This window comes from Pectinophora gossypiella, chromosome 21, assembly GCF_024362695.1.
Source record: "Pectinophora gossypiella chromosome 21, ilPecGoss1.1, whole genome shotgun sequence".
Taxonomy (NCBI): Eukaryota; Metazoa; Arthropoda; class Insecta; order Lepidoptera; family Gelechiidae; genus Pectinophora; species Pectinophora gossypiella.
Genome location: NC_065424.1, coordinates 2073825 through 2085883, shown reverse-complemented (window position 1 = coordinate 2085883; position 12059 = coordinate 2073825). Strand labels below are relative to the sequence as shown.

Sequence of the window (12059 nt, the reverse complement as noted above, 5' to 3'; positions counted from 1 at the left end):
TATGAAAAAATCAAATCTAAATAAAAGGAGAAACTGACTGACTCAGTGACTGACATATCAACGCATAGCCTGAACGGCTAAATGTAGGCATTTGAAATTTGGAAGGGACATAGCTTAGGTACCGTAGAGGTGCACTAAGAAAGGAATTCCCGGAATTCCCACGGGAACGGAAATTAGCGGGAAAATCCTTTTGTATGAAAAATCTAAACCGCTTAAGTTAGACGCTTGAAATTTGGCATGCAGGTACCTTAGTTAACTTAAACCTTAGTTGCAACAGGATATTGCAAAATTCCCACGGAAACGGGAGTTAACGGGAAAAAAACATTTGTATGAAAAAATCGAAACCGCGTAAGATAGATGTTTTCAATTCAATTCAATTAAATTATTTATTGCATTCCATGTAGTACAATGGGGTGTTACATAGGCATAGGAACTAAAACATGGACCCTGTAGGGCACAGCAACGTTGAAGGGAAGAGAGGAAGTGTGTATTAAAATTAAAACTCAATGAACAATCAATTAAAAAAAAATCAATTCAATCAATTGATTCAATCTAGCATGCATGCATACCTTAGTAAATATAAAGTTTATTTTTGGCTGTATTTTGAAAAATGGGAGTTATTGGGAAAAAAATTGTATGAAAAAATCTAAACTGCATAAGTTAGATGCTTGAAATTTGATATGCACTCCCACACACACAAAGATCTCTCTTATATAACACGCCACGCGGACGAAGTCGCGGGCAAAAGCTAGTGTAACCTAAATAAAGATTTTATCTATCTATCTATAATTATATCGTCAGAATCGACAAAATAACCGCTACCTTTTTTTTTTCTTTTTCACGTTGCGCATGTTAGGCCTATTGAAAATTAATTCATAGAAGCATACCACGCTAAAGACACGGCTTCCGTGCCTCACTTAGCAGGGTCCACAGAATACCAGCGTCGTGGCTCGCGCCGCGGCTTATGCTGAGTGAGGCCCTTTTATAAAGGACACCACCACCATCGTTGACCAGTTCATACACTCAATTATTTGTATTTCTCGTGTATGTTGTTTTTATTATGTGTTTTGTTTGATTGTAAGTTGTGTGTTACTCCGTGTTTTAAATTATATATTTGTTATTTGTTTTGTATTTGTTACTGTGGTGTCCCTTTATAATAAACGTTTCTTTCTTTCTTTCTTCTTTCTTTAAAGCTCGTGACCAGATGACGTAAAAGAATTCATGCTGAACTGGGTAAATACAAGACATCTCGGAATATATGTAGGGAGATACGGGTATCCTTGGGGGTATCATACCTATCCGTATGCTAATGATTAATATTTGGCACACCCAACTTTGTACCATTGGGATAAACTCTCACCACGGCAATCCTTAGAATCCCCTGAACATAATATTTCAAAAATACATTGTTTCTAAAACAGCAAATCTAAAAAGGATCCATTCTCCCCGAAACTTTGGCCGTTCATTTCACATACGTTTTATATTTCATCGAATAAAGAGTTGAAATCATAACAAGGCTTTGAACACAAAGGCGGGCCTGCGGTCTCGGCAGCGCGCGTTAGTTGCCCAACTTTGGATAGGGTTAAACGTAGCCGCAAAATCGTGTTGGTCTTTCAAACTCAAACTCATTTGATGGGAAAATATTTTTTGGTAGTGCTTACAGAAATTGTTACTGTCTCCTTTACATCATCGGAAAAGGTCCAAAACGAACATCACAATGGTGCTAATTCCTGTAAATACTATCTAATTTTATTTTAAGTTATATCTGTCATTTTCTTATCCGCCGAAAAGGAAAGGGACGGGTAATCGACAAGCATAAAATTTATGGAACACATGTCAATTTTAAGCACAAATCGAAACCAACCGTTTAAAAATTTTAAATCTGTCAATAACCCGACACAGTTAAGTAGACAGCACGTCAAACGGATTGCATACCAGCGACGTACCTTTTGATTCACCCGGGTTATTCATTCATTTACTCATTCTTCCTAAAATTAAGAGCTGTGTATCATCCGTCCCTTTCCTTTTTGACGGATATGAAAATGACGGATATAACTTAAAATAAAATTAGGCGGTGTCTGGAGGAATCGGGGCCAATGTAACATTACATAACTTCTATTTTCAGCACTATAAACATACATAAACGCCTGTTTCCCATCGGAGTAACCAGATACTCATTCATCTGGGGATGTTCAGCATTATGTTACGATTTACGTATGAGATAGTATACAGTTAATATATCAATTCAACAACTATGCTTTTTTGTTCATTTTACGCTTAACTTTATCTGTTTACCCTAGAAAGGAAATAGCGTAAATACCATTTTAGCAATACTAGGAAGGTATAAATAGAAAACATTTGGGAGCGTTCGATGGTCATGTGATAACTGATAACATACTAGAATAACAAAAAAACTGTTAGATCTATCTGCAAAATCAAATTATCCTTTTGTATTCTAATACGTTTTGTGACTGAAGTTTGCATAACGAATCCAACTTGTTTTCTTTTCTGACTTATGTTAGAAATTATAAGGGAATCTTACCTTATTCTCCCCATCGATCATGCGGTCCTGGTACGCCATACTTCTCATATGCTTGAGATATGCCGTTGTTATAGGCACGCTGTAGTCGACCTCTTCACCCCCGTAGTACAACCCCCCATCCGGCCTCCACGGCTTTGGAAACCTTCCAAAAGTATTCGGATAATCCCCGCTTGAAGGCAAAAGCTTCTTCCTCGGAGGCGACCTGGACTTGGGTGGGTCTTTAGACGTTAAGTTCGCAACGTCCAGCGGATTGTACTTCTTCCCCTTAACTTCAGTCTTGTTTTCTGTTACTCCTATGTTTTCTGTTGACCTGGTACTTTCCGGCTCACTTTCTTCTTTCTCTTTGTTGTCTTTCTCAGGTATAAGCGGTGGTGGACTGTCAACTTTGACATCTTCGACGTCAATGAGACTGTTGTCGTCCTTGTCTATCTCAGGGTCGGTTCTCACTGGCTCTTCTTCTCTGAACGCTATTTCTACTGGAGAACTTCTGCTGAACACAGGCGCCGCATCAAAACCATTAACTTTCTTCGAAGTCAGTTCTATATAAGTGGGTTCAGGTTCTTCGGCGTCAGCTGCTTTTGGACTTTCGACTTTCTTCAAAGGTTGGAGATCAGTGTAGTCGTATTTGGGTTCGAAAGGAGAGTAATTTGAGTGTGCAGCGTCGATTTCTGATTCCCAGTTTCGAGAGTAGTCTGTGGCGCAGTGTGGTAGGAAGGGGAGGAATGGGGGGTGTCTGGTGGGGGAGGGTGAGGGCGTCGGCAGCGGCGGCGGAGAGGCGCTGCGCGGGCGCCGCGCGCACTCCGCGCATCCGGTGAGGAAACGCGTGACGGCTTCACGCGGGAGGAAGGCGTAAGTCTCCGTTATCTGCGAGAGAAAATTTTCGTGGTTAAAGGTCAGTTTAATGTGGGTATCTGGTGAATATCATGGCTAATGGCTGCTTAAAGCTCATCATTGTAATAGGTAGGTACCTATTTAGTTTATATTAACCTACCAAAAACATGTTTCAAAACCCAATTGTGATAAGTAGAGTTAGTTACCTAGTCAAAATAAATAAGATTATTTATTCGCTATGAGATGCTATTTACCTAGTATAAAAAATAACTAATATTACCTACTTAGCAAGCAGCTATGTATGTATTCATTACAAATCTACAATGTCTATGAACAATGTCTGGGCTCTTGGCGGCTTAATACAATAGTAATCCTGGCACCAAGACTGATGAGGTCGGTCGTTGACCTCACAACCCACACGAGAAAAGAAAAAGACATGAGAAACTACATTGAGCAAGCAGCGTCACCTAGTTGTAATCAAAAAAGTTTGGCGAAATCAGCGGTCAGTTAGTAAATGAGTGACTATTTAGGAGGACGCAAAATAAATGAGAAAACATCGGAACTCCAGTCTCTCCTAAGAAATTTAGAGGCCACAAAAAACCTCTGAAGTGTCTGAAGTGGCATCTATCGACTATTACACATTATACAGGAATCAGAGCTGCCAAACGCCTTAAGTAGGTATTTCAAGAAGACTGATCGGACAAAATATAATAACTACGAAAAGTGTTCTTGTTAAGGGTTAGAGATTTAGAAGCTTTTTTTTTGACGTGACTTATTGTAGATTTGCCGCAGATGGCATTATCTACTTGGCCGAACAAATGGGGAGCGCTGAAGGCTCTCACCCGGTACAACGTTTAAGACAACAGGCCTGAGGGTGCCCAGTTGGGCGCGAACCTCGACTCAGGGCGTCGTCTGAGAGGAAAAATATTTGAAAGAATTAATCGACCCTAGTGGGTCGATAGCGATAAGCGCTGAATGAGGGAAATCGTCGACCACGCCGGGGGGGTCGGTATCGGGGCCCTGGAGTGTTTGGTGTCGCGCGCTGATTGGCTGCCTCTATGGCTAGAGTAATCGGATCGTCGGGAGCGTATATTACGTCCTTCGGAGATTTAGAAGCAAGGCTCTTAAAGATAATGAAATTAATCACAATAACCCTCCTTTTTACATCGCCGCAGTGCAGGCGGGTAAAATACTATACAACTTTATGAAAAGTATTTTTTTCAAGCAGATTTACATCCATAGCACTACCATGGGTTCTCATCGCGAACATTAGGAAACATTGTTCAAAAAAATTTCAATAGATGACGCTAATAGTACCGATTTGTAATTAAAGTTTCTTTAAAAGCCAATAATCGATAAATAGGCACTAAAATTATGTTTTATAATTTAAAAGTTATACTCCAACCAAAAGTTAATCAAAGATATTGGCATTTAATGGAGATTTTTATATTTTTAAATTTAGTGGTTACTCTAGCGGATTTACTTCGGAACTACGTCGAGTATGGAGCTTGTTGAGGGGTTGAACGTTCTCGTTTTTATTAACGCCATCTATAATTATGTGTAAGAAGCTCGCTTAAAGTTGCGCCATCTATCGTTAATTATTGCAACATCGATCTAGCTTTGCCACAGATAATAAAATATTACGTTTTTAAAAGTTTGTGTTTATTTGCAAAATACATTTTATTGAATTAATTAAATGTTTAGTTGTAATTCTCATAAATTATGGGAGATACAATATCAAATAAAAAAAAAAATATAACCACCTATAAATATCATTTAAAACTAAATTTGAGAACAAAAAAAACGCAACTTTCAAATAACGTAGGTAGGTTAGTAACCTACCTATGTTTGAAATAGCGATGGGTCGTTATCGGTTTTTGAGATAACGTAACGTAAGCGTTATGTGATTTCCAATAACTAGTTTCTTAACTAGTGATTTTTATAACTAGTTATTTTCACAACGTTCTGAAGCAAACGTGATAATTGTAACGTAAAATCGTTTGGTTAAGGTGGTCAATGTAAAACGTCGTTTTCATCTTGTCATTACGAATATTGTAAAACCAGTGATTTTGCGTGAGTAGTGAAAGTAGCCAAACATCGACGCTATGCCTTAAACATAAGAGTGAATTCGATTTAACTTTATGGCGTTGTGATTAAAAGAGTTATTGAAGACTGATGCCTATTTCGATCGTTTAAATGGCGTTATGAATATCACTAGTTTTTGTTGTAGTGGAAAACGAGTGATCACTGTTCGAGCTCGTAACTGCATATATAACCAGTTATGGTTAATAACGCCCATCGCTAGTTTGAAAATGTTTGTTTTCGTTTGAATTACGAGTCGAACGCGCCTTCTACGTTTTGTGTATTGTGGTTTACAAACTGACCCTGGACTGAAATCGGACTTTGATTTGGCTTCATGAAACCTGCTTTCACGTAGCGGCACAGGAACAGTGGTTATAAAAAATGTCTGCACACAATTGTTCTTATTATAATTGTACAAATTCTTCGGAACAGAAGTCAATGTTCCGTTTTCCGTGGGATGACGTCAACCGCCTAAAAGTATGGCTTGAGAATTGCGGTAAGTAGTTAAATGTTTACTTTTATTTATTTTTAATATTAAACTGCAAAAAGTTATCAAACAAACAATTTGATAGAATCAATGACAATCAAAACTGGAATAAAATAAAAAGAAATACCTAATTAACATGGTGGGAAAGTTATTGCCACTCCCCCTACTTGCTAGACTATTATTTTGGTACCTAATCGGTTTATCATTTGTCACCATTTATCATTTAGTTTACCATAATTAATGTAATACTTAAACTCAAGCTGAGATCAACAGTTAAGAGTAGTAGAACAGTTTTTTCTGTCTGAAGAACATAATATAATTAGGTATTGTGCTCAATGTCAATTTGGAATTATTAAATTAACTTTTGTACAATTGGGTAATTTAGCATGGCATATAGATATACTAATCAAACTTGAAAATCATAATTAGTGATTTTTAACATATTCTTACTGGGAACTCAGGGCCTCCAGATTCTGAACCAATTGCTATAACTACTAAAGCACTGGAATAGTCAAAAACTTGTAAAGTACCTACTATATACCAATACTGTATGCAATGGATTTATATTTCCAAGTGAACTGTGGAATAAAAGGGACAAAAGTTAAAAAAAGTCAATCAAGTACATAATTATTGCTGAATTTTGGACTGTTTTATTGAACATTTTATAGACCAGGGCGGTTAAAATAGCCACATCAAAGCAATTCATCTAAGTAAGCAATATTGCAGTTTCACATTTGTGCATATAAAAGTAAGTGTGCGATGCAAACAAATGTCAAATAGCAATATTGCTTTCTTAGATGAATTGCTTTGATGTAGCCATTTTGGCCCCCCAGATATCTACTTACACATTTACTTTTAATTTAAGATGCAAATAAATAAAAATAAAACATTAATTTATTTCTTCTTATACAGTCTTAATAGATACCTAAGATAAACTACTATCTACCAAACCTACAGTTTTGTACCAATTTCACACATCGGGACTGTGTACAGAAGCCAGGAACCCAAATGAGGTATACCTAGTATCTTGGTCTCGCTCACACCTGACCACCTTTCAGCAGGTAACAATCTATACATACATTATGTATAGGTAGGTACCTACAAGAACTTAATAAAACATGTCAAAAGTTGCTGTTTTAGTAGATTCTGCCTCTGTGTATTATTGATTAGAACATTAGGCTTATGATCTGGAGGTCCGGGTACTGTTTCTGATATTATCAAAATTACTTTGTGAGATTATTCATCACAAATCAAATATTTTTAATGATCACAAACAGTTAGAACATACAAAAATTTATGCAACATACCTACTACAGTACACATGGGAGGCCTGTTTAAGCAATTTCTTCCAGGGAACCACTACCATGATCCAACCATTAATCTTTGTTTAGTTATGACATTGCGGACTAAGTCACTTAATTGTCCGAAAAAGTAAGAGTAAGCTTTGCTTCAGAAATTATATAGTTGGTCCGGGCTACCACCAAAACGATTACCTCCTGTTATTTGAGGGTAGAGACGATCCAGCAGTGGAACATCTATAGGCTATTTATGTTTTATTGAAAATTATATTCTTTTCTTGTAGGTAATATGAACATTGCCCACTTGCCTGCAGAAAATTTGCGGTCAAGGTATTTATGCATTGACCATTTCAATATCAAGTATGTACGAAATGAGACTGGTCATAGAAAAAGACTCCAGAGAAGTGCAGTTCCAGAACCATATCAGATTCAAGACGTTCAAAATCGCTCAAGCACTTCCTCACCAGGTAAGCACAATTAATTTGTCAAGTTATTACCTACAATTGGGTAGGTAGGTACTTACCTACCACTGAATTAATACAAATACAATCAAATTTTTATTACCTATTGCTTGAATATCTACATAATATTGGGTTTTAGTATAGTGATAGTGAGTTATTACCTACATGAATGATACCTACCGACCTTGAGTTTTTTTGAAATGTTAGATACCTAGCTAATTACAACTTACCTACTACTTAGATGTAGACAAGTTAATGTAGGTACCTACCTACCTAGTTAAATGTTTAAAGTAGGGGATAGGTTGTTTGTATGAAGTGTCCGGGCTGTGATGATAGATAGGTTCGATAGGTGCCTATAGACGTCTCGATTCCGAACCATTTTCAGTAACTAAACTATAATAAAGCCGTATTAACATAAATTGTAGGGTTTAAAATAATTAAAGACGTAAAATATTACTTTATTGTACCTATACCAAGATACCTACCTACTATCTATAATACCTACTTAATACCTTAATGACAAATTGACAGCCTCCGTGGTCTAGTGGTTAGAGCGATAGGCTCAAGATCTGGAGGTCCGGGTTCGATTCCCGATGGGGACATTGTCGAAATCACTTTGTGAGACTGTCCTTTGTTTGGTAAGGACTTTTCAGGCTTGAATCACCTGATTGTCCGAAAAAGTAAGATGATTCCGTGCTTCGGAAGGCACGTTAAGCCGTTGGTCCCGGCTATTAGCCGTAAAAACACCTCCACCAACCCGCAGTGGAGCAAAGTGGTGGAATATGCTCCATACCCCCTCCGGTTGATTGAGGGGAGGCCTGTGCCCAGCAGTGGGACGTATATAAGCAGTTTATAATACCTTAATAGGTAAGTATCTACCTAGGTAAGTTAGGTAGCTATAGGTAGAAAAGTAGCTTTTCGCTTTCAACTTTACGCAGACGGCGATTGTCGTAGATGGGTAGGTAATGTAACCTACCATAACGTAACCAGTTGTTTAAGCCTGAAGGGGTAACAAACATACAGGCAGATTTACCTACATACCTAGGTACCTACTACGCATCGCATCGCATCGTACGTACCTATCATTTGCGTTTGCGCGACTCAGCCAGTAGGTAGGTACCTGCCTACCTACTTACCTACAATCGTAATAACACGTGACCTCGCGCAACGCAACAAGCTAGAATGGATCTTATCTTTATAATGACATAAAGTCTATAGTTGCTCGACACACGGAATTGAGACGTAGTTGTTTACAATCTTGTACAAAACAGTGCACCGCGCTTACAGGGCTTATAGGTATATATTATAGCGGTTATTAAACTACCCAAACGCGATGCGTCGAGATCGCGGGCTCGGGCATCAGGATCGGGCAGTGTTATAATAAACAGTTCATTGGTGGGCGACCCACGATTTCGTCATACATTTTATAGGTAGGTAGGTTACATTGGTACACACGATGACCAGACGCATCGTGTATGGCAGATGAATCGAGTTAATGTAGGTAATAAAGCCTTATCATTCCACTTACTTAAGTAGGTAGGTACCTACTATGTTTGTGGCTCTTTCACGCAAAACCTATACCGCAGCGTAGCTACCTAAAATCATATAGGTACGTAAAGTAAGGCCAACCAGACGAGATAAAAAACGTAAACAAACGGACCATTACTGAGTTACATTGCGATAACCAGGGATTATCATCTCTGTCCTTATCACTCGTACGCGCAGTTATGGCGTCAGTTGGTCAACGACAGCTGTCGTTGTGTTTCGTGGTAGGTACAGGAAAGCAGTCGGTACTGCAGCTGTCAACATTTGGACCGCCATTTTATGAACATGTTCATTTCTGTTTGGATTGCGTTCGAAGTGATACATATTTTTTCGTCCCCGTATTTACCTACTTAGATTTTTGTTCTTATTATTCCGTTTCTGTTACTTTTATTTTTGATTTTTGCTGGTATTATGAGTAGTTGTTGATTTAAACACAGTATTGACAACATGATTGAAAATACGATAGATAGTTTTATCATAAACACAGCTGACTCGGACTCTTCCGACGAATCATCTTTGTCTAGTACAGACGACAGCGATTAAAATTCGAACTTTATGATAATTTATTCAAATATAAATGTTTTGAACCTCTGAAACTTTGTTTACATTCTATATCTCGTCTGGTTGCCTTTAACACGTCAGTAATATAATCATTATTTTTATTTATTTTATTTTAAGTTATATCTGTCATCTATACTTATAATAAATCTGTAGAGAGGTCAATTCTGTACATTAAATATTTTTTCAAAATAACTATCAGGGGGTGATAAGTGATCGATACTGATGCCAAAAATGCAATCAGTAAAATTTTTGTCTGTCTGTCTGTCTGTCTGTCTGTCTGTCTGTATGTTCCTTATAGAAACAAAAACTACTGGACGGATTTTAATGAAACTTGGTACAATTATTCTTCACACTCCTGGACAGGTCATAGTATACTTTTCATCACGCTACAATCAATAGGAGCAGAGTAGTGAAGGGAAATCCTTTTGTATGAAAAATCTAAACCACTCAAGTTAGACGTTTGAAATTTGGCATGCAGGTACCTTAGATACCGTAGAGGTGCACTAAGAAAGGAATTCCCGAAATTCCTACGGGAACGGGAATTAGCGGGAAAATCCTTTTGTATGAAAAATCTAAACCACTCAAGTTAGACTTTTGAAATTTGGCATGCAGGTACCTTAGATAACGTAGAGGTGCACTAAGAAAGGAATTATCGAAATTCCCACGGGAACGGGAATTAGCGGAAAAATATTTTTGTATGAAAAATCTAAACCATTCAAGTTAGATGTTTGAAATTTGTCATGCAGGTACCTTAGACACCGTAGAGGTGTACTAAGAAAGGAATTCCCGAAATTCCCACGGGAACGGGAATTAGCGGGAAAATCCTTTTGTATGAAAAATCTAAACCACTCAAGTTAGACGTTTGAAATTTGGCATGCAGGTACCATAGGTACCGTAGAGGTGTACTAAGAAAGGAATTCCCAAAATTCTCACGGGAACGGGAATTAGCGGGAAATACCTTTTGTATGAAAAATCTAAACCACTCAAGTTAGACATTTGAAATTTAGCATGCAGATACCTTAGGTACCGTGGAGGTGCACTAAGAAAGGAATTCCCGAAATTCTCACGAGAACGGGAATTAGCGGGAAAATCCTTTTGTATGAAAAATCTAAACCATTCAAGTTAGACGTTTGAAATTTGTCATGCAGGTACCTTAGGTACCGTGGAGGTGCACTAAGAAAGGAATTCCCGAAATTCTCACGGGAACGGGAATTAACGGGAAAATCCTTTTGTATGAAAAATCTAAACCATTCAAGTAAGATGTTTAAAATTTGGCACGCAGGTACCTTAGACACCGTAGAGGTGTACTAAGAAAGGAATTCCCGAAATTCCCACGGGAACGGGAATTAGCGGGAAAATCCTTTTGTATGAAAAATCTAAACCACTCAAGTTAGACGTTTGAAATTTGGCATGCAGGTACTTTAGTAAACTTAAAGCTTAGTTGCAACAGGATATTACAAAATTCCCACGGAAACGGTAGTTAGCGGGAAAAAACATTTGTATGAAAAAATCAAATCTAAATAAAAGGAGAAACTGACTGACTCAGTGACTGACATATCAACACATAGCCTGAACGGCTAAATGTAGGCATTTGAAATTTGGAAGGGACATAGCTTAGGTACCGTAGAGGTGCACTAAGAAAGGAATTCCCGGAATTCCCACGGGAACGGAAATTAGCGGGAAAATCCTTTTGTATGAAAAATCTAAACCGCTTAAGTTAGACGCTTGAAATTTGGCATGCAGGTACCTTAGTTAACTTAAACCTTAGTTGCAACAGGATATTGCAAAATTCCCACGGAAACGGGAGTTAGCGGGAAAAAAACATTTGTATGAAAAAATCGAAACCGCGTAAGATAGATGTTTTCAATTCAATTCAATTAAATTATTTATTGCATTCCATGTAGTACAATGGGGTGTTACATAGGCATAGGAACTAAAACATGGACCCTGTAGGGCACAGCAACGTTGAAGGGAAGAGAGGAAGTGTGTATTAAAATTAAAACTCAATGAACAATCAATTAAAAAAAAATCAATTCAATCAATTGATTCAATCTAGCATGCATGCATACCTTAGTAAATATAAAGTTTATTTTTGGCTGTATTTTGAAAAATGGGAGTTATTGGGAAAAAAATTGTATGAAAAAATCTAAACTGCATAAGTTAGATGCTTGAAATTTGATATGCACTCCCACACACACAAAGATCTCTGTCTTATATAACACGCCACGCGGACGAAGTCGCGGGCAAAAGCT

At 37.7% G+C, this 12059-nt stretch overlaps 1 protein-coding gene across 5 annotated transcripts in view; it reads right to left on the bottom strand.

Annotated features, from left to right (window-relative positions):
- Nucleotides 1-12059, bottom strand: part of LOC126376478 (nucleolar protein 4) — a 177010-nt gene that overhangs the window by 75022 nt on the left and 89929 nt on the right. For all 5 annotated transcript variants that reach the window (XM_050023878.1, XM_050023876.1, XM_050023875.1 and 2 more), the window contains exon 4: nt 2543-3406. In XM_050023878.1, coding sequence (XP_049879835.1) covers nt 2543-3406 — 864 coding nt within the window. The remainder of the gene's footprint in view (nt 1-2542; nt 3407-12059) is intronic.